At 38.9% G+C, this 23,842-nt stretch overlaps 2 protein-coding genes and 1 non-coding gene across 8 annotated transcripts; 2 read left to right on the plus strand and 1 right to left on the minus strand.

The window, feature by feature from the left end:
* Positions 1 to 566: 566 nt before the first annotated feature.
* LOC120895057 (Y+L amino acid transporter 2) lies at positions 567 to 18,312 on the minus strand. Of its 6 annotated transcripts, none has more exons than XM_040298061.1 (7): positions 18,261 to 18,312; positions 16,659 to 16,935; positions 15,842 to 16,037; positions 14,809 to 14,838; positions 2,024 to 2,394; positions 1,489 to 1,938; positions 567 to 1,413 (listed from the first exon to the last, which is right to left on the minus strand). In XM_040298061.1, the coding sequence occupies exons 2-7, from the start codon at positions 16,841 to 16,843 to the stop codon at positions 1,083 to 1,085; spliced, it is 1,563 nt and encodes a 520-aa protein (XP_040153995.1). In that variant the 5' UTR covers positions 16,844 to 16,935; positions 18,261 to 18,312; the 3' UTR covers positions 567 to 1,082. The 6 variants fall into 6 exon arrangements, with proteins under 6 accessions (XP_040153995.1, XP_040153993.1, XP_040153994.1 ...); XM_040298059.1 differs by having other exon boundaries at positions 18,216 to 18,292; XM_040298060.1 differs by lacking the exon at positions 18,261 to 18,312 and adding an exon at positions 17,625 to 18,160.
* On the plus strand, positions 2,987 to 3,108 carry LOC120899232. Its single transcript, XR_005739035.1, has one exon. It is a non-coding gene; the product is annotated as a U2 spliceosomal RNA (small nuclear RNA).
* Positions 18,313 to 20,279: 1,967 nt separating the features above from the next.
* Positions 20,280 to 22,810, plus strand: LOC120895721 (hydroxylysine kinase). The gene is made up of 4 exons (XM_040299290.1): positions 20,280 to 20,914; positions 21,246 to 21,570; positions 21,781 to 22,203; positions 22,275 to 22,810. The coding sequence occupies exons 1-4, from the start codon at positions 20,628 to 20,630 to the stop codon at positions 22,470 to 22,472; spliced, it is 1,233 nt and encodes a 410-aa protein (XP_040155224.1). The 5' UTR covers positions 20,280 to 20,627; the 3' UTR covers positions 22,473 to 22,810.
* Positions 22,811 to 23,842: the final 1,032 nt, after the last annotated feature.

Genomic DNA, 23,842 nt, shown 5'->3' on the forward strand with positions numbered 1-23,842 from the left:
TATACAGTAGAACGCCGTTTATCCGGGTACCTTTTATCCGGCTGTTGAGAAATGAGAGTTCAATACGAAGGTAATTTGAACGAAACGGTTATTAACGGGCTGAAAAACGGTTATCAGAGCACATTATCATAACATAAAATCTTATAATTTACAGGACATTTCAAACATTTTCATTGGAAAAAACATGAAATTTATTAAAACTGGTTACCAAAACATAATATAAATTTAAAAAATACAGAAATTTGTGCTAAAATATATACTTTGACTCATTATCCGTGTAATTCTAGTATCCAGGTCGAGTCCAGAAGACCTCAAATACACGGTGCAGTATATATGTATACGGTAGGGATTATGTGATATAGGAAGTATATATTTTTTGTTGGTAAAGATAAAAAAAGAAAGAGTAAGTAGAAACAGAATACAAATGTCAATATAGAATATTTTACTCATTGTTTAGAAATGCAATACAAAAATTTATATCTGGCACGGCGACGTAATGACTCACCTGTTTACGATTCAACTCACTTTAACTTTCCATACCGATCAGTTGATAATTAAGCAAGCACTACAGTAGTTAAACAACGATGCTTGTTTATTAATATTTATCTTAAATCTTTTAAGTACATTGATATAAGCAAAGACCATAGAGTAAACCTTCGGTAGAAATCATTTCGTTGGAGATAGCGATGTATTGTTTAGTTCACGAGTTATCTTTTTTGTTTGTATATTTGTGGTTAAACATAATGTACGTTTCATACATTTATTGTGCACAAATATTTAAAAATAATGTAGTTATTACGATGAAGACTTTGTTCTATGTTCCTGCGTAATTAAAGCACTGCATTCAATCTTACAGATTCGCGTGTAAAGATTTGTGTTGCAAAATAAACAATCAAACTAGCGGCCTCTTTTCTTCAAGAACATTACTCTTCAGAATTCTAAATTTTACTTGCGTTGGCTTTGTTGGCACTACTGCAGCAACAAGTCTTTCTCGTCCTGGGGTACTCGTCGTTTGGCTTCAAATATTGTCGTAGCGGGCATACACATAAAACTGCAACAACGGTACTATTTCATTCGGTAGCTTAGTGACTTACACTTTTGTCTTCGATACTGGTCTGCATTTCAGAAAATTCTCGCTCCCGTTTACGGTCGTGGTGACAGTCCACGAAGGCTGCATTAAACAGAATTTGACAACCCCGTTCAATCCATTGCATGAGCTGGTTTTTAGTTTGTTTGTTACTGCGCCATACGATACACACATAATAAATAGGAACACCGGACAAAGTAATCGCCAGACCGACAAGTAGGTTGAATGGTTCAGTGAACGACGGCAGCAGCACCAATCCCAGGCAACAGATGAGAAATATGATTGGCAGAGCTAAATTAACTTTAATAGGTCTCGGCATGTTAGGTCTGTAAAGAACCAATAAAATGAAATATAAATAATTATGTGTACTACACGCATATCGAAAACATTTATGGAAATACTTTGAAATTCTTAGCCACAGCAAACCGGCGATACTGGCGGCCACAGAAAGCCAGAGGATTTGGCTGAAATAGTTGATCAGAACGAAAACATTGGCAGAAAGCAGCATGATTATAGAAGTGATGCAGGTAAATATAAGCGCCGGTATAGGGGTTTGCCGGTCGACATGAACTAGTGAAAACCAGGCTGGTAAATGTCCTTCTTGTGCACCAGTAGAGAAAAGACGAGCCGAGGTGAATAATATTCCATTAACCCCACCGAAGGTACTGAGAGCCACAAATATTGGTATCAGCCAAGCGACGGAGCCAAACATCCGATTGCCAAACGAAACAGCTACGGCAATTGATGCAAGCATTTCCTGCCTCGATACTACCGCAAAATAAGCCATGTTGACAAAAACGTAGATACCAGTGACCATAGGCATCGCAATCCAAATTGCACGGGGAAGATTTCTGCAAAATTACAAAGAGATAGAAAATTCCGATATTAAATAGCCTGATGAAACAACGCGACGCACATAAGTGTTTCTTTACTTACTTGTAAGGATTTTCAAGCTCTTCTGTAACAAAGTTAAGATAGTTCCATCCTCCAAAAGCGAACAGTCCGGAGTAAAAAGCATACGCAAGGCTGGATAACGCATATTCTCCTTCCCAAGGATTTTGGAAATTATCGAGAGACTCGGTTGCCATAAAATAAATGCCTGCCAGGATTATGGAAACTAGGGCAGTAAGCTTGGCTATGGTAAATACATCCTGTATCTTCATTGCCCATTTCGTTGAAATGCAGTTAATGGCCGTGAGAAAACAGAGACATACAGCTGCCAGAAGACGCACAGCACTTTCTGGAGCTTCACAATCTTCGAAAAACGGTCTGACTGCGTACTGTGCAAAAGTTAATGCGACGATAGCCTGAAGAATGTAAGAATGGATATAAATGTATCATGAGTAATGCGAATGTATTATGTGCGCGTAAAAGTAATATTTTAAGACTGCTGCCAAATCAAAAAACCATCGTAACGAGAAAAACTTTTGTGTGTGTTTACAATAACAAGCGTTATTTTTCGGGTTGTATTTTTTTCGTTACAGTAATTTTTTCGTGTGTCTAGCATTTGCCTAAGGCTCAGGTCCGAGTCGGTGCTCCATCGGATGCGATTTTATCGGAAGGTCTGTCAAAACAGGCAACAACATAAAGTAGATCTTTATATGGGATTTGACAGATAACGTCGGACGTGCAATTTAGTCGTACGACGGAATAAAAAAAAATGATCTCGTCAGACGCCGCATCCGATTTTATCTGTCAAACTAATTGTGTGTGGTTTTTTGTAGGAACAAATACAAATTAATTTTTCATAATCAAAAAAGTATTTGACAGCACGTGCGATAAAATCACATGTGATGGAGCACAGACACTGGCCTTAGCCCTCTATGTTACGTTAGCGTTACGAGTTACTCAAGAAGCAACGCCTGTTTTAATCGTCGTGGATACAGGGTTTCGAGTCACATCGCTTCTCGGCCTAAAGGCTAAGATCAAAGTGTAGTATCTGTTCTTATCAGCTTAACATCTGATAGCTCTCCCATAGGGAGACAACAAATGTTAAACTTATTTTTGGAATAAAAACGTAAAAACGAGGTGGACTGAACCTGCACATACCAGGAATAACTGCATATGCCCTCTTGACAAACCGATACCGAGCAGAATGCAGCTCCCTCAAATACAGCGAGCCTCATATCGTCCAAGCTGGTAATCCGCCAAATCTGGCCACCATTCCAACCTGGTATCCCTGCCTAAAAATCGTGGTAAGACAGCTGGCATATTTACCCGCTGAATATGTCTCAAACCCCTCTTCATGTAAACTGCGTCGCATACTTGTGGACAAGCTACCAAATGCCAAAGTAGCACATGAAAATCAGCAACTTTGTTGGACCAAAATCTGGGCTAATATTCAAAGTTTTGATTTATAGCAAATGGTAAAGTATCACATGGAGAGCTCTTGTTTTGGATGGGAAGAAGGGCTTCCAATCAATGTTCGTTTTGTCCTCAAATGGAAAACTTGGAACACAAATTTGCTTGCTGTAGTAGAGTAGCGGCGGCTTGGGCACTGCTGAAAGAAATAGTTTCAATAGCTCCAGGAGGCCCCTATCTGTTCAATAATCTGCGATTTCCAGAACTAGCTAGGAGTTGGTCTGGGAATACGTATATGTATTCTTAGGTTGTTTGCTAACTACATTTTCCACATCGTTGATAACAACGATGATGAGATAGATTTAGTTGTCCTTTAGTGTGCACTACTTTTGTAAATGTAAAGTTTTTTTATTTTGTTGTAAATATTCACACTAGTGAATAGAAATTATTCTATACATGCAAATAAATATATTTTTATAAAAAAAAGTCATATAATGGAATAGTTCAACTGGTTAAGGGAATGTTTCAACCGGGTAGTGGAATTGTGCAAACATTATGTGGAGGTTTGCAATCATATAATGGAATGTTGCAGCCGAGTGGTGGAATTTTGCAAGCATACTGTGGAGCGGCTGTCAGACTGTGGGTGCCATGACACCACTTTTGAAAATATCGAATCTTTGATGGCGATGTTAGTGGATGAAATCAAAGTGTTTTATTTATTTATTTATTTATTTAACAAAAACAAATAACCCCAAATTCATCATCGAATCGCTAACGTTAAACATAATGGAGTCCGTGAACGATTCGGAAAACGGATTGTATTTTGATCGGTGGTATCAGAAGTTGAAAGATTTATTTATGCAGGACGGCGCAAACTTGGATGATGCAGCTAGGCATAGACTACTCCTTCGAAGCCTAAGTGTCAACGAATTCGATCGTTACTATCATTTTGTGCTTCCGAATCATCTTCGAGATTTCACATTATACGAAATAGTAGCGAGAACCTGAAGCAGCTTTTCAGTATTCGTATTTTGCTGTTTAACAAATAGTACAATTGTTTACAACTAACGATAAACGATGCCGATGACTACGTGAATTTTGGAGTGACAGTCAACAAGCAGCCGATCTGGAGGTACAGTCGCCAACTCGTACGACTTAACAACATGCCCGTCATGGGTTCAAGCCCCGAATGGACCGTACCCCCATACGTACGACTGACTATTCTGCTATATGTAATCAGTAAGTCACTGAAAACCAAGACCATTAGTGGTACAGCCAGGTCTTAACCGACAGCGGTTGTTGTGCCAAATAAGAAGAAGTCAACAAGTACTGCGAAGATTTTGAATTGAATAAGCATATCACTGATCAATTTAAAAGACTTACTTCTTTCACCTAAAGAGGCTGACATGCGTACCAGATTGCTGTCCAAATTAGAAACCAACGCTGAGGATAGCACACTTGAATTACTCAGAATGTCAGCGTATGGAAAAGCTAAAGAAGGACACCGTCTTGCTGGAGCAAAAGAAGCAATCGGTGAAGAGCAGTGAAGCAGAAGAAACAAGCTATATCGAAATCATCAGAACATAACACCACAGCCATACGTCCCATTAGTGGGCAATGTATTATTTTAGATTTTAGTGCTCTCTCCTCTTCTATAGCTTCTAGTTTTTCTGTTTCCGATCGTAACGATATCCCATGGTCGTGATCACCGCCCAGTTTTTGTCCATAGTGATCAACTAACCAACAACATGCCCGTCATGGGTTTAAGCCCCGAATAGACCGTGCTCCCATTCGTAGGGCTGCCTATCTTGCTATGGTAACAATAAGTCACTGAAAGCCAAGCTCACTTCACTAGTGGGTACAGGCAGGCCTTGACCGACAGCGGTTGTTGTGCCAAGGAAGAATAAGATATGATAGGAGATTTAATATTTTTCGAATCAACTAAATTTGACTACTTATACCTTTATTTTAAAAAAAAACCAACGGTTGTTGAGCCAAAAGAAGAAGAATATCAACTAACCCACAGCCCTCAAAAACGTCCCAGGTGGAAATAAGGGCGGCTGACTGGGAAATATACAAAATAGAAATGACATACACATTGCCTTTAGATGATCCTCCTTCCCTTACACACTTTACAGAGACAATAACAAATGCAGCCATACCTAGTATCCCTCTTATAAAGGGTACAGTTGGCAGAAAGTTCATCCCCTGGTGGAATAAAACTTAATGACGGTCATAGGTGGAAGCTTCGTATGGGTAGGGCCTCTCACACGTAGGACTGACTATCATGTTATGGGCACACAAATTTGGCACCAGGTAGGCAAGAATATTAGCGTCTAAGATAAGCTTAAACCAGCAACGTTTGTTGCGCTGGAACCTAAACATGAAGAAGAAAAAAGTTGTGTCATAAATGGCAATTAATTGAACGTCTGATTTAACGTCAAACATTGCAAGGGTTGCGAGTAGTATCATCTGCTCGAAATCTTGTGGTATTTTAAAAAATATTTATTTTTTATTGATACATTTTATTTTTTGCTGTGTTATTCGTCGAAAAGATAAAAAAAAGTCTAAATTCAGGGTTTTAGCATGCAACAAATCGCACTGTTATACTTGCTCTGGCGGTGCTATAATTATAACTGCTAAAACTATGGGCGAAAAAATTACCTAGACTCGCAAGCTCTTTAATGCGAGGGCGCCCTCGCAAATCGCTGTCATTGCATGGCGGGAAGGACGTACAAAGAGCGGGTTATCTAATAATCCTGAATACTGAAACAAGGTTTGATATGAGTAGATATAAACTTAGAAACGGATCTGAATATTGATGCATGTATGTCAGGAACTTAGATCGGGGCTTTTAAAAGATAAATTTATTAGGAAGAACGATCATATGCCGGTAACTCAGATACACAGGCCAGCGGACTCCTTTAAAATCAGATAGTTCTCATTCGTAACATCATCAAGAAGCAAAGACTATAGCATAGAAAGCCTGTAGAATAAGAAAAACAGGAAGAATCAGGCCTATCAACATGTTCACGCAATTGACCCAAAAGTTCCACTAAAAGTAATAACAAGAACTGACCAACAATCAAACAGACTATTGTTATGAGATTTAAAATGAGATTATATAGGATATGTAATGCGTTAAAATGAAAGCAGAGGCTAAATCCGAGAGTCTGCGATTTTGAGAATGGAAGAAATAGACTTAATCTAAATATTGATAGGGGTTGGAAGCCCCCAAACAAAGGCAAGGCGACATGGGGTATTCTTCTTCTATTTTGCGTAACGACCAAAATAATCATGTCAGCCAGGCTTTCGATACTTAATAAGCACCACAAAGCCAAATACTGAGTCCTTGACATGGGACAGCGATTCATCTGAGGCTTTAACCCATGCCGGACATTACTTAAAGTCGCACAAGTTTACGACTGTAGCACGGTACTGCCCCCATGTATTAGGGATATATGTAAATATGAATCTTTTCCAATAAATCAATATGTTAAAGTGTTTATGAGCTTGCGATAAGTATATGAACTATGTTTCTGCCCCTCAAACAAAGCACAATCTATCATAGCTGTGTACTTCCCTGACAATGCGGAAGTCTCGACGATCTGTTACATAGTCCTGTAACCGGGCCGATTTAACTAATATATTTTATAAATAATACATTAAAGTGTGATGACGTAAAGAAATAGCACACGCAGGCAAAACAGCCGAAATTTGTGCGAAAAATGGACATTTGTGATGAATTTCCCTTCATGAGACTCCGGATGTTTCATGTTTTGACGTTTACGTGTTTTTTAACCGCGAATCACTCCAATTAGCGAATTTCCAGTTCAAAAGCACTCCAATTAAAATGCATCTAGTTAGTGGTCATCAACTGTATCTTTACCGATCATGATTTTGATTTCATATCCGCACCGAAAAATGCACCAGAAAAACAAATGATTTTACTCATTATGCACGATTTTGCTCATTATGAGAGGTATTTGTTGAGCATTTAGATTTGCTGGCTATGCGAAAAACTCGTTACGAGAAGTTCCACTGTAGGGTATGATTCAAATGCGCCAAAATAAAGGCAATTTGATTTCTTTCATACCCCAACATGAAGTCGATTATCATCGAGTTCAGTATTTAGTTTAGGCAAATCATTTTTTTTAAAATAAAGAATAATGATTTTTTATCACCCAAAACATTGAAAAAAAAAACCAAAACAATTACCAACCTGCTTTTACAAAACTTTTTTGAAAAACATCAACCTTGATTTATGGAATTGTTCTAATATTCGAAATTTTCCGCAGCTCAACACGTTTCGGATTATTTGCCATACAAAGCGGAACGATCGAATTTTTGTAGCATAGTTCATTTTCGGCCTCAGCACAATTTTTCGATAGAAGCCATATTATATCGTTAGCTGCTATGCATGATAGCATGTACCATAGTCAAAAAGACATTTGGTAAAATCATACCGCTTTCAAAGCAGTGCGAGAAAAGCTCAGCGGAGCTCATTCAAGTGTACCATTCAGAACAATAAACATTAGTTATCAAATACAACAGTCTCCTGCATGCATGTATCACAAATGGCAAAAAATCACAAAACTGTTAGTTATACAAGAACAACGTATCTCAGATGAGCATTTTGTTGAAAACGAGCATTCAATTCCGAACACTTCACGTTTCGATTTCGTTCAGTAAAATAATTACAAAAATCATGAAAATGATTTTTTTAATCATTATGAATTATTTTTTGAACAATTTTACCATAAAACAACTGGTGTTTACAACCACATACAAAATGTTTATGAGCGCGCGTCACCTGTTTCAACAGAATTTTTATCTTGAACATGTAGATCTGGATTTATTTATACAAGTGAATCAAAATTTCAAGAAAATGAAATATTTCTTCCAGCTTGTAACGATAAATTTGGTTGACAATGTACACCTAACAGTGTATAATTTCACGTCAACGAGGTAGTTAAGTAGAAATGTTCGTGTGCTGAACAGATATTGAAGTGATAAATTGCAGATGTGAATGTAACGTGGTCTATCCCCTTAAATATCGCTTTCGTAAAGGATGTCATAATTTATAACGAACGATAACGAAATTATTTATAACGAATGTATAACGATACATATATATTGTATTAGTGCTCAACACAAAATGCATCCGCATTGAAGCAACATCGTTCAGTGTTGAATTGAGTAACATGTTTTTAAACTTGTACCTTGATAACGACCGCCTTTTTAAGGTACAAGATTTTGAGATAAAAAAGACACCATCCACCATTTTTCCTACAAAAAATCATTCATTGATAAGAGCTTCAGTCTACTTGCTTAGGGTCTCACCAAAATTCACCAACACACCTTGATTGAAAATTGTACTTTCAATTGAGCGATACTGTTGCTCTGGTGCCGACTTTCAGTCGAACTTAACACAGTGTTAGAAGTATTGTACGTGGCTTTCAGTTAGTTTCATCGGAGTTGACTATCAACTCGGAGTTGGGTACAAATAACTCCAGAGAAATAAGTGATTTTGATGGAAGCAAAACTGTTTTTCTTTGCCATTGGCTGGTGGTTGTGTTGCTACCATCCATGGACGAATGTTCATGGAGAATACTATTCTTCTGTAGAACAGATGCGGAAGCTACTCAAGCTCGAAGAATCACTGGTTGCCAGTCTTGGACAGTATATTAAACTGCATGAACAAAAGATCGAGTTTCTCCATAGGCAGCGCGATCTGCTGGAGAAAGAGTTGAAGAAAGGATTGAAAGATGATATAGAGTATTCTTCGAATCCGGTAAGTGCCTTTCTGATGGTAAACCGCCTTGTCAACGATTGGGAGCGTCTTCGTGCCTTCATGGACATGGATGTTGGTGCAAAACTACAAAACACTACGGAGATGCCGACACATGAAGATTTAATAGGAGTGGTTGAAGGGTTAGCTCGTTTACAGGATATGTACGAACTCAATGCAAAAGAAATGGCAAGTGGCAAATTACTTGATCGGACTATTGGTCGCCAGCTAAAAACGGCGGAATGTTATGAAATAGGAAATAAACTAACGGCTGCAAAAAGCTATCGCCATGCGGTCAGTTGGTTAAGGGAATCGCTGCGTTTGTGGACGATGGATAGTCCTGGAGTAAGTAAGGTGGAGGTCATGAACGCTCTTTCCTACGCACTATCCCATCAAGGAGAGTACGAAGAAGCGTTAGAACTGACACAAAAAGTACTAAAACTACAGCCAGATAACCAGCGCGCTCTCAATAGTAAGGAACCGCTCGAAAAATGGATCGAGTATAAGAAACAGCACGGATTGCCGCCGCCAGTACCAGAGCCTTATGTAAAAAATTATCCCAGTCTATGCCGGGGAGACGACCAACGGCCTGCTAAAGAATTGGCCAAATTACGTTGCCGCTACGAACATAATCGGACACCTTTTCTGCGAATTTCACCGCTTAAATTGCAAGAAGTAAATCATGATCCAATGATTGTTATGTATCACGACGTGATATCTAACAAGGAAATCGATGCAATTATTAGTATTTCCAAGCCGTTGATGCACCGTTCAATGGTAGGTGATGATCACGAGAAGGCTGTTTCTAAAACGCGCACCAGTAGCAATGCCTGGCTCGATGATGTTATGCATCCAGTTGTACGTACTCTCTCCCAACGTACAGAAGATATGACCAATCTAGCCATGACGGCGGCCGAAAGGCTGCAGGTCGGAAATTATGGAATCGGTGGACACTATTTACCTCATTACGATTATGCTGTTGCTGAAGAAGGCAAAGAGGTTTATCCTTCCATTGGAAAGGGTAACAGAATAGCCACCGTTATGTACTATGTATGTATGTGAGCGACAGGGGAAAATGAAATTACTGTTCTAAAATGTCCCATGTACTACTCCTTCAGCTTAGTGACGTAGCTATTGGCGGTGCGACAGTTTTCCCACAGCTCGGATTAGGTGTTTTCCCTCAAAAAGGATCTGCAATATTCTGGTATAATTTGCACGCTAATGGCACGGTCGATCATCGTACATTACATGGCGCATGTCCAGTGTTTGTAGGCTCTAAATGGGGTAGGTTGCTGCCTAGAATGACATGTTTTCATATCTAGAAAATGTAATTAATCTAAATCTTTCTTCTAAACGTTTCAGTTGGAAACAAATGGATTCATGAGCGTGGACAGGAATTCCGCCGTTCCTGTGAACTTGATCCAAAGGTTTAAGCTGCTAAAGGAGGTAGCGTAAAAGTAAAAGGTTCTAAAGCCGTTTTTTAACACATGCTAAAACTATTTTACCAAACGATAAGTAATTCTACATCCATATCGTTTTTTCAAATCAAACTAACTTTATAACCTTTATTGTCATTTTACAATAAAATTTCATCCAAATAAACCGTGTAAAAATGATACAATGAAACAGTAAAAAAGCGTTTAAACTACTTCGAGTTCACATAAATTATTTGGAAATTTCAATTGCCAAAATGTTTGATTGAATTTGATACCAAAAGCGATATGTTAGTTTGTTCGTTTGTTCGTTTGTAGTTTATAGTACGTACTAAAAAGTAACAGGTTTAACTTCGATTACAACTATTAAATTTGTGCTTTCTAATTAACACGATTTTACATACAAAGATATAAAAAGTGAATCATTTAAAACACGTTTTTCCCTTGCTCATTCAAATTTTAATGAAATGGACAAACAATCATCCCTCACGTTTTCAAAACAAAGTCAACGTGCGATGTGTTTACACCACAGTGAAATCTCTCTAACCTCACTACTCCACACTAGAGGTGTGCCAAATGAACCAGTACCGTTCATTCAGTTCACGTTTAAAAAATGAATAACTCAGTTTACAAGAATCTAACTGGATTTTTAGATACATCGAACTTAAATAAATTTCATCAAAATGAGTGCATGTATTCATGATAATTTTGAAAACAAAAAATAGGAAGGCATTGAAAGCCAAGCCCACTAGTTGTACAGACAGGCCTTGACCGACAACAGTTGTTGTCGAAGCAGTATGTTGCCTTTAAGGTAAGAAGAGGAAGAAGTACTGGTTGCCCTAGTACACAATTAACGGTTTTCCGAATTGTATTGTAAAATAAATTGCATTTTCACTCAATTTTAAAAATCATAGAGGCTTATGGGCTTATACTTAACTTTATTTTACGATTATTATTACATTTAGGCTGGGGGACATAGTCCGTACTGGCTAGTGTAATTTCAATTTTCACTAACGCATGTGGCGGCGGCTGACCGAAGCATTTTGCCAAACAATTTTACTTAAATTAATTAATTGTTACTTAAACTGGACTGGAAAAGCTTTGCAATTGATAGGTTGCGCAAGCATTTCAGCCATTTTCGCATCAAAAAACCATGAAAAAACTACTTAAATTTGAGATCCGGCACGACCATTCCCCCGACGACCAAAACAAAACTTCCACCAGCTGCCGCCAGATGCGCTAGTGAAAATCGAAAATACACTAACGCGTACGGACAGTACCCCGGCCTTAACACTTCTTTTTCTTCTTCTTGGTCTGCTCGTCTCGTAGACATGGGCAGGTCGCCAATCCGTTTCCAGGAAACTCGGTCCTGTGCTGCAGTCCTCCAACCACGGCTGCATCTGATCTCCGACAGAGTCGACTGCACCTGATCCAGCCAACGAGCTCGCTGTGCTCCTCTACGCCTCGTGTTGAACGGGTCGCTGACAAGCACCTTCCTGGTATGGCATGAGTCCGGCATCCTCATCACGTACCCCAGCTCAGGATATCTGCACCACCAAACAGCTCAGCTAGTTCGTGGTTCATCCTCCTTCTCCACACGCCCTGCTCACACACACCGCCAAAGATAGTCCTTAGCACCCGCCGCTCGAAAATGGCGAGTGCATTGGCGTCCTCCGTTAGCATAGTCCAAGACTCGTACCTGTAGTCCAGTAGTCCTGGACGAATCAGTGTGGTGATATATGGTGCATTTTGTGTGTTGCTGGAGTCTTCTGGATCGTAGGAGTTTGTGGAGCCCGTATTAGGCACGACTTCCCTGAACAATGCGTCTTCGGATTTCGCTGCTTACTTTGTTGTCCGAAGTTACGATCGTACCAAGGTAGCAGAACTCCTCTACCACCTCGAGATCGTCGCCGTTATCTGATACTCTGCTTCCGAGTCGGGCTCTATCACGTACAGAGCCCCCGGCAAGCAGGTACTTTGTCTTCGTCGCATTGATCCTCAATCCAATCCTCTCGGCTTCACGTTTCAGTCGGGTGTACGCTTCGCACGCTTCGTACGTCCGATGATGTCGATGTCATCCGCGAAGCCAAGGAATTGGAGAGATCGCGTGAAAATCGTGCCCCCGATGTCGAAGCCCGCGCTTCGCATGACACCTTCCAGAGCGATGTTGAACAGCAAACAGGAGAGTCCGTCCGCTTGCCTCAGACCCCGGTGAGAATCGAACGATTCCGAAAGCTTGTTCGTCACTCTCACCTTGCACTACACCCCGTTCATAGTCTATTTTTCTTGGCAAGCCATGAGATTTTTGTGAATTTTTCAAAAACTGGTATTTCCATACAAACGCGTGCTTTTTAATTGAACTGTCAGCCAGCTATCGAGTGTTCAATTAAAAAGCATGCCAACTAAAAAGCGTTCAACTATTGAATTCTGACTGTATTTTGAAACAAAAATAAATTTCAATAAACTCAATGACGTGTGAGAAAAAAAAATCTAATAATTGGTCCGAGGAACAGTCCAGAAAGCCTCTAAGTCAGGAGATAGGTTCTACTTTAGGTGGTCGCCATTGTAGATCCGAAAGTATGAAAATGTCGCGGCATCATTTCTCCAAAAAAGTAACTGAAACAAATAACCATCTTTTAGAAGTAACGGGTTTCTATGGCCTTCGATTCTTATTAAGTACCACTTAGCCGGATAATCAATCTTTGCTTAGGGCGACGGTCGATACGAGGCTTCATCCCAGGCTGGGCATCTTGTTAAGTCGGCCGAGTAAAACAAAAATAATAAGAATACAATTTATCTGGACTGGATAGTTCCATGACTGCGACATATTCAGATACTATTCAGGTCTCAAATTATTAAATGGACCAGTATGGATTTGGGATTAGTTCCAGTACCCTTAAGTATATTTTACACGATTTGCATGGGGTCAGGACCAGTTACAGGACCGTTATGGTTTCCGTGTAACGGTGTAACTGGTCCGGTACGGTTTTTGGAGCAGTTTCAGTACAGGATAAGATGCAAGATATATTCCAGGCCCGTAATGGCAGAGGCCCGCGGGTAATGTATTTTCAAAACCAAGTGGTCCGTTATCCTAAAAAGGTTCGAGAGCACTGCGGTATTGGATCGGGATCAATTCCATGACCGGTAAGGGACTAGGATCAGTTCCAGGGACAGGTTCATGACTAATTAAACACCTGTATGGGATTGGTTCCGCACCAGAATGAGTTCTGTAAAATTCAAGGATTGACATAGGTTTGAGATTAGTCCCAGAATCGGTTTGCATTCTGAATCAGTTTCTCTTAGTGCATCCCTTGGAATTAAAAATAGCCTGAAACAAGCGTTGCATTTTCAAAAATAATGTGCACGTATCATAAAGGTATTGACTACCCTCGAAACTATCTTACATAACTAAGTAACCAGCGCAAATTAACTAGTATTAGTAAAATACGACAAAGAATGCGTCATAACAAGGACAGTGTAACACGTTACAATTTTAGTGACAGCAGGTCCGAGATTCCGTCCGTCTTTTCCGTCATCATCCGTATTTTTTCGATAGCCGAACGACGACGATTCTTTTCTTGTTTTAAAATAGTATTGTATGTTTAAAATTACCTTCCATGGGCTTGTAGTTGACGTTATCATTTTGTTGAATTTTTTACCTTTACGTCACGTAGAGACATTTTTCATTATAAATAGCACCAACGGGATGTGTCAGCGTAAATCAACGAAAAATCTATCTTCTCAAAGTTGTTGTCCAAAAGAGAGCAAAACAAAACCACTCTGCTGAATACAACATGTACTGTGACGAATGTGGTTTGAGGTTTGAGGCCTTGCCAGTTACGGCCAGGTCAGCTTGTGTAACATGAGGAACTTGTTCTACGCTGGTAACCTAACGGTTGTAAAAGACCTTGAGCTATTAAAGTCATATTTTTATCTTTCTATCTGTACATAACCATACCACACCTAAGTGGATTGAATAGCAAAGTAGTTCTTACTAATTAATTTTCGTAATTGAAACCATCGTCAACAATTGTAAACTGTTGTTTTTATGTTCAATTCGAGTCATATGGAAAGCTTTAACGTAGGATTAATTTATTATGCTATTACGTAGGATTAAACTGCTTATACAAATATGAGCAAGAATGTTTCATTTGAACTAACTACATGGATTAATTTGTGGTTTTGCGTTCACTTACTTGCTCAATGCAATCCAACAATAGATTAATCTGACGAATCATATCCCGGATGCAAACAAATTACCATGATATAAAGGGGAAAATGGTTAGCTGCTAGTGTTATTTAACGTGCGACTCAGGCTGCTACAAGTCGGTAAAGAAGCCGGTTCATTCAATTCGATTTGTAATTCAATTGAAAGGGAGAAAAGAGAACTTTCCAATCAGGCGGCTTTTCATTTTGTTTGTCCGACTGGTCGGAACATTGATTGATACTAGCAGCCTATACTAGCCTGAGGAAGAATGAATGCTTAGCACGAAGTAGCACTTGATGGAAGTTCATGGCCATTCGATGCCCACAAATACAGCTAGCAACGGGGTCTTTCCAAACGGTGTCGATTTGATATCGAATGGGAGGGGCGAACGCAGAAAAGCAATAGGATTGTATCAGTCGGTGAAATCACAGGGAAGGAACTTTGTGAGATATCTCGTTGGCCACAACAACGTATGCACTCCATCTTGGGAGGGACAGTGGTGAGCATACTTTCTATTACACCCGAGGACAGACTGAAAGGACGATGTGGATCAACCACCGGAAAAATTGCAATGTCATTTTAAGATAGCAACAGTGATAGTTCCGGAGAATGAATAATTAATATTTGCTCGTGTGTAGATGTATTAATTCGCATTTAACTCAAAAAGGACGACACAAGCTGATGAATTGGATATTTTTGGTCACGTGTGAAAACTCTTCAATGTTCTAATACCTAAACCTACGATTTAAGTCAATTGTTTACTGTCATATTTTGTAAATATCAATTTCAATCAACAAAATATACATTCAAGACAGATGTATCGGGAAACGTTTGTTTACCAGAGTCAGACTAGTATAGCTTAGAGGGAAACTAAATCTCAACAAAGGACATTATTTGCTAATATGGGTGAATGAAACTGATGACCATTCAACATTGATTATATAAAGCTTGACAATAAAACAAGAATAACGTAATGGGTTAAAACAATCCTCAGTAACCCGTCCTTATGATGGTTTGAGTACCTGTGTTGTTGGGCGAATAATTAGCAGTGCCATCCAGAGACGTAGAAATCCAACAAGTGGCCCGAAAGCTACCAGCAAGTACGCATAGTCTCCACCGGAACGCGTGATGCATGTGCCCAGCTCAGCATAGCACAGGGCTCCCAGCGTCGACAGGATTCCACTCAGCGTCCAGATAACCAAGGAGGAACCGACTGACCTGAAAAGAAAATGAGAAAACGCAAATACAAAGCTTTGTACCATTACTGTGCAAAGGGATGTGCGTGCAAAAATGATGCTGGTATTGCGAAGAAAAAGACTGGAGCTGAGAAATTCTGTTTTATCATTCCGGGCATAGATTTGAGGAAAGCAGAACCGGTTTTTAACAACTTCTCCACGTTCTACATACATTGAAGGAAAAGAATAAAATGAGAGGTAAAATACACCGCATTTATAATCACGCAGGCTTATAAAAGATCCTCCAAACAACACCGTTGAATGACGACCGCCTACAAAGTTCATTCGTTCAACGTTTCGTTGCGATGGATACCTTTCGGGCACTTTACTTTGTGATGTTCTTTTCGGTACATCCGTTTACAACCAGCCAGTCAAGCAATCAACGATTCTCATCTTCTTTTACCGTTTAGCTTTTAGTTAACATTCCTTTCCTTTTGAGCGAAAAATCGGGTTTCAATGTCTAACTTGGCTATTTGTGCTTGTTTAACATTTTAAGCAAGAAACGATGTACCATAAACACTTAGTACAGCAAGATCTTTATAAAATAAACCACTGATATCAAGTATAGTTTGCAATAAAACAACTTACAAGAAATCATTATTACCTGGTAAAAACAAATACTCCAGTTGGCGAAATGAAGATACCGGAACCGATAATTGTTCCCACAATGATGCCAACTCCATTGATAAGTGTAATTTTTCGTTTCAGTACAACCTTATCCCCTACTTCGTTGTTACCGATGGCTGCCACGGCATCCGATGCTTGAGCTGCAGTTTTCTTTGCAGTCATTATTTATGGTAAATTATCGCAGTTTTCAATCGCTGTTATTTCACCAAATCATGACAATTCATACAACCGTAAAGCGATTTTATCGTTACAAACTATTCACGGAACAACAGAAGAAAAAAGAACAATACGTAAATTAGCGTTATTTTTCACGCAACACGTTCTGCGAGCCGGTTTTCACCGATTGCCGTTTTTTTTAACACACAATCGCACACGATGCGCAACCACCACTTGTGGAATGTGTCGTGGAATACGAATAAATCGGAGAAACTATGAAATCGATATTAGAATCTGTTTGTACTACACTACTTGGCCAGCAATCACGATCTACGAGAACCGGTAGCCGGCTGCGTGAAATAAAATAAACTTCCTGCTCACTGTACGCTACCTGGAGGCGGAAATGATTTTACTCGCACATAGGTATGCTCAGTTCCGCAAGAAGCAATAAATCGCACTTAGGAGGGAAGGCCAAATAACAGACGTATTTTTAAGAGCAACACTTTATCACTGCCGAGTTGTTATCACCGACCGTTTTCGCACTGCTGGACGTAAAAATCATCGGAAAACGTTGCGAGAATCGTTGGCGTGTATTGTTGTATTTCTTTGCCATCCGATTTTTCCGAACTAATCACTCTAGCACGAGCAAACACATCGTACACACAGTAGCGCGTATGTTGCACTCTCACATAATAACAACGAGAGCATGCTCTCCGAAACACTTTCTCTTTTTTGCTGACAGCTTCTGAGGTTGCTATGGAAAAGATGCTGTTTCGTTCTACCGCACCATAGAACCGCCGTTGCGCGCCGAATCACGATGTACGCCAGTAAGCAGAAAATGACGCAAATTTCGTTTGTCTTGCACGTTGGAACGACGCCGGTCTACAGCACATGCCCACACCCACGGTTCCCGTTAATCCTAACACAACTCAATGCTCCATAACAGTCCACGGCGTTTATTTTGTAATGAAAGTGCCACCGGCACAATAGCACAGTTATTGAATGGTAAACGGTAAACAAGTTAGACCGCAGAGATTCTTTCAACACTTCGCTTGCATTATGACTGGTCGTTCTCTAATGACAAACACATATTTTATCCTGATTAATATTGCTTGTAGCAAACCTGACTTTTAAATATGTACATATAATTAGTCCACGTTTCCTGCCTCACACAAAAATACACCTAAACCGGGTTAATGTTTCATGAACTGCAAGCAACCATCAATAGCACCTAATGTGGATTAATGGTTGATTGAATCCTATGGTTGTGAATGGTTCTTTAAGATCTAACATTCACTGTAATTCACGGTATCTCATTATAAGATTCGGGAATGCATGATTTATTGAGATACTCAAGCTTATTTCTAAAGTAGATTACTGCTTTTCTAGACAGACAACACTCGCATCACAATACAACAATTACCATCTGGTAAACAAGCAGTCACAACAAGTTTGAATCGAAACGTCAACCACAGAATAGAATTTGTGGAGTTGAAAAAAAGGAACGGATATTAGGGCGCGCTCTCGCAGCTATCGAAAAACACTCGACGAAACGAACGAACGTATATAATTGTATGGAGGTGCACCGTCAGACATCTCGATTAAATAAATCGTGTTCATAGCATTATTATCATTGTAAATTATTGTGTTATAATCATTCATACAATTAAGATAAGGTGGAGATTTATTTTGTGAAACACATAATTAGTAATTTTTAATAAAAATAAAAATAAGTAAATTTGGCGAATCAAAGTCAAATTGAAAAAATAACTAAAGAAGAAACTAAATACAGTATATTCGAGAGTTATGTGGTTCTCGAATTAGACGGATTCAAAGATACGCAGTGTTCTAAATATTACAGATCAAATTTCAAATCACAACAATTTACAGTAGAACGTCGATTATCCGGGGGCGGATTAACCGGCGGGCGGCTTAACCGTGCGCATAAATGTGACAGCTGTTCAAACGTACAGCGAACATTTGCTGCGATAGTCAAGTGGGCAACCAGTTTGTTGTGCAACTTTGTAGTGTCTAGTGGAATTTTCGAAATTCATTTTTGTTCATGAACAGCTGTTAAACCTATAGTTATTGATTAAAATAATATTCTACTAACGATTAATCGATTGATTCAAGATGAATTAATCATAAAACTAGTGGATTTTATAATTTTTATACGAAATTGACATTTATTGGACCATTATCCGTGCAAATCGATTAACCGGCAAACGCCCGGTCTCGAGCTGCCCGGATAATTGACGTTCCACTGTACTTTAAAAATTATCCAATGCCAATTTAGGATACATTGCATTTTATAAATAAAATTAATTAACTTAAAAACCAAAAATTGCAAAATATTCTGCACAAATCATATTAAATAAAAGATAAAGTGTATAAAAGTACTACATTGAATATAAAAATCGAATAAGCAATTATATTTTGGTCGAAAATAACGAAATATCGACTTATATATGTTGTTTGTTTGAATAGTTTATAGAGGCTTGGCTCCAACGGAGTTCTTTCGCCTCTTAAATTCGACTTATATAGATTTCTCGCAACAAACGCATTCACAAACTGCGTATCTCGGGAACAGATTGTACTATTGTGCGCTTTGATTCAAGTCCATCACTACAAATATCGAGCATTTCCTTTCGAGCAAGAGACAACTGCTCGATGCGTTTTGACAGCTCTGGCTCGTGTTTACATTATAGACAAAAAACAGATACACAATAATCTGAGTCATCGGTGTGCAGTATTAAGCATTTCCCAAACAGGGCACAATAAAGTTTAACTTTTACTACGTCAAAATGCCTTCAGTAGAGCCAAACGATAGCAATTCCGAAAGCAGAGAGTGCCTGAGCGAAAATGGTGATTATAGCAGCGACATGTCAACTGAAGCAACACTGAATCATGATGTGCCGGACCAAGATCGATATCTAATACCTGCGGATCGCATCGAACACAGTGAACAGATCGAAATGCCTACCGAGCGTGAATTTACACAAAACGATACAATCAACAAGTTTCTCTTAAACTCATTTCTGCAACGAATAAATGATACAAGCAATAGAGAAGAGCAGCAACACGACCCGAGTTCGGTTGCTGGTGCCGCAGAAGAACGAGAACAGGACTTTGATTCGTAAAGTTTATATTAGATGATAAGTAGTGTATCTACAAAATCACGCATTAACTGATTCCAGCGTCCAAAATGTTTGTACAATAAGTCAGCTCTGGAAGGATGAATGAAGCAAAGTGAATAAATATCGTCTTAAACGAACGATGTTCGTGTATTTTGTTTTGTCAAATGTACTTTGCGTTCCGTTGAATATTTGGATCGGTAGGAGATAAGGGTACGGTAGGTAACATGTTTGTGGCAGAGGAATCTCTCTGTAATCACGACGGTCGATTTATCTTTTTCTTTATCGCTCGCACACTAACGAGAAAGCTGCCGGTGAAGTAAATGCGGGGGGTGAGTTGCATATGAAGTTCCATCGTATGACAGCACATCACAGTGTACAAGCGAGCCCTTCCCACTGATTGTCCTCCAATCAGTTCGTGATCGCTTCGTTCGCAGAGCGGATCGTGCGCCTGTACTCATAGTATGCACCTAGGAAGCTTACGGGTCAGTCGTACAGACGTAAGCGGTTCGTAATCTACACTGAATTCAGGCGGCTTCCTCGTATCAATTTGGTTGAACAGAAGACCACCACAGAAGACATCGCCTCTAAGAGCATATTCTGCGTAGGTGATAGTGAAAGTGATTGAGAAGAAAAGTGATCTTCGACGTGTATAAATGGAGATGAAAACTATCGTCAAAAAGCGCACTGTAGCTGAAGATATGGAAAGGGAGAATGGAAGTGAGGATTGCGAAACACCTACTGGGTTAAACATTCGCGACGAAACGGAGAATGGTGCGGAATCGGTGGCCCAAGGCACATTGAAACCAGGTTCGCCAATACGTCCTTTGGTTAGTGAAGAGGAGGTGCGGAAACTGGCAGAACGGCTTTATGGAATCATAGTACTAGAAATGTGTGAGCTCGATTCATATGATGACCGTAATTTCATGATCCATGCAGATAGGTATGTACAATTTACGATCCTCAATGTCCACACGGAGCAAGTCACACTCCACTTCGAATTAAAGCGCTTCGTTGCTCTTGGTTACGGTACGAACAGCAACAAAAACAATAACGATTATGAGCAGTGAACAACACGTGATTTCGATTTGTAAATTTGTCTCGATTGTCATGTCATCGTGCCCTACAAGGGTGGATACTGTGCACTCACACCGATGTCCATGGAGCGAGTAAATTAAATTGTCAGTTTGTGGACAATTGACTGCTGACCTTGATATGGCTTGATAATTTTTCTAATATCTGCATTGTTTTTGTCTTCTTTTTTATTTATTTAGCTTTGTGAAGAATCCCATCTTAAAATCAGTCAGTACCAATGGTTACGTGATGAAGATAGCGAACTCGCTCGATTCCAGCGATGAATCTTTCTTCTATGCGCAGAATGAGATCATGCTGCATCTGAACAAGCGTGGCATCAAATGTCCAGTCCCGATGCAGAATATTTACGGCAAATACCATTCGGTTGAGAAATTGGGACAATTGAATCATGTCGTTCGGTTGTTGGAATACATACCCGGGAAGGTATTCCACGGCGTTCCTCATCCAGACAAATTGTTTTATCAAGCAGGGCAGTTTATTGCAAGGATTGATTCAGCATTAAAGGTGGGTACATCTTGTTACATTAATGAATAACCTACATACAAACTTGCAGTTATTCTTTTCTTTCAATCCCATCAATCATCTTGAAGGAACTGTTATATCAACTGATGTGATTTATTTGTATTATCGGGAAACGAACAAAGACCTAGACCTAGGCTCATAATTAAACAGTAATCGGTAATATGTATAATTGATCTTTTCTATATTCAACAGTCGATCGATAAGGAAATGGTTGCTAAACGGCAGTCTATTTGGATGATGGAAAATTTTCCCAAATTAAAGGATTTTCTATATGTCATCAAGGATGAGCACCATAAAGATATAGTCGAACAAGTACTAGATGCTTTTCAACGTCGTGTGATTCCTAACATAAATGAATACGAACAGGGTGTTATATACGGAGATTTCAACGAGCATAACATTATTGTGAATAAGAAATCATCCAACGTTAAGGAATACGAAATAACTGGCATTATCGATTTTGGTGATGTGTGCTATTCACGGTACGTGTTCGAGCTGGCGATTGCAATGGCCTACATGATTTTGGAAGCAAATGATATAAACACTGGTGGTTTGGTAATAGCTGGCTACAGCATGATTCGTCTGATTCCTTTGCATGAAAAAGAAATTCTTAGGGTGAGTTGTTTAAAAGCAAATTCATATGTTCTATTACTAATGAGTAACTTTGATTCATTTTGTTTTTGTAGGTTGCAATCGCAGCGCGCCTATGCCAAAGCCTCGTTATGGGACTCTACACGGCTACTGTCGATGCAAGCAATCAATATATCCTTTCCTCCCAAACTCGTGGATGGAACGTGTTGGAAGCTCTTTGGGCTGAGAGTGATAAGGACCTTTTGGAGCGATGGAATTCAATTGCCGAAGAATATTTAACACGTAGCTCGTGAATAGTGATAATCATGTTATTGAAGGTTTGAGTCAATTTTTACTCAATTGTTAGCCTTAGTATACACAGCAATAGTTTCAAAACATGTTTTAGGTGGCAACAAATCTAAAACATTCAAGTAGCAGAAAAAGTAGCGAAAAAATCAATTTTAATGTAAAATGCTGAAGCTTTTTATAGAATTTGTGAGCTTACAATGCGTAATAAATTTATTGCCGGCATAATTTTGTCCAATTTCCAAAACATGTTCAAAAGTGTCAAAAAATTAACTGAGAGTAGTCTTAATATATTGAAAGTAGAATATCATGATTTTTTTTATAATTAAAGGATCTTTTCCAGGCATATCATTGTTGTGGAGGTATTTTTTTCATTTTTATCATTTCTTTTTATTTATCATATATTGAGTGCCAACACAGTTCATGTCGTACGAACTAACAACATTCTTGTCATGGATATGGATCTCGATTGAATCGAGCACCGCACAGTATGACTAAGTATCTTGCGATCTTAGATTGTTTGTTATATTTCGTTCGGTAGCCATATTTTTAATTTATGGTCTGCTCTCAAAGTTTGCATGGCATAAGCATTGATATATGGCACACGTTTTTTTAAATAGCCTTTCACGGAGGATCCAAATTATTCCAACAATCCAACAAAAGGACATTCATCTGACGTGTGTGGTTAGTGTGACTTTTGGTACACACTTCTTCGCTGTGTTGTATGCAAATATTTAAAGTGAACAATTTACCCCACTTTACGTTACCACATGTAACCTTTTATGAATCTTATATGAATGAGAACTATTAATAAATTGGATTTGACATGTGATTTTAGGTACTTCTATAAATTAAAATAAATCAGTTATTTTTTAGATCATTGTTTGCAGTCCAGTTCCATCGATAAAACAGGTTGGCAATTAATTTGCCAGGTATTCCCAGCTGGCACCAGAATGTCATTTCAAAGGTGTGTAAGCGTTTGATTGAGCATTTTTATAGTCATCATAATTTTCTCAGTTTTTTCTCTGTATGTAGTCGTTCAGATACATTTTAAAATCGTACTAAACAGACACTCTTTTTCCTTAATACGAGTAGGACCGTGGTAGTAAAATGTTGAGTCGCTATTGGTGACTTAAACTAAAACAAGCTCGTTGATAATCGTTATACTCGTTGTAATCGTTGTAGTCGTAAAAATTACAATAACAACAGGTTTTTTTTTAAATTTGTTCCAATTTGGACTATGACTACGGATATGACAGTTGTCATGTAGAAACAATGGTAGTGTTATATACATATTACGATAATTAAATTTGTAAGAGTTCGACAACATCACATTTCATACTAAAAGACGCTTAGTAATTTGTTTACGAAAAGGTTC

The sequence above is a fragment of the Anopheles arabiensis genome, chromosome 2, assembly GCF_016920715.1.
Source record: "Anopheles arabiensis isolate DONGOLA chromosome 2, AaraD3, whole genome shotgun sequence".
Taxonomy (NCBI): Eukaryota; Metazoa; Arthropoda; class Insecta; order Diptera; family Culicidae; genus Anopheles; species Anopheles arabiensis.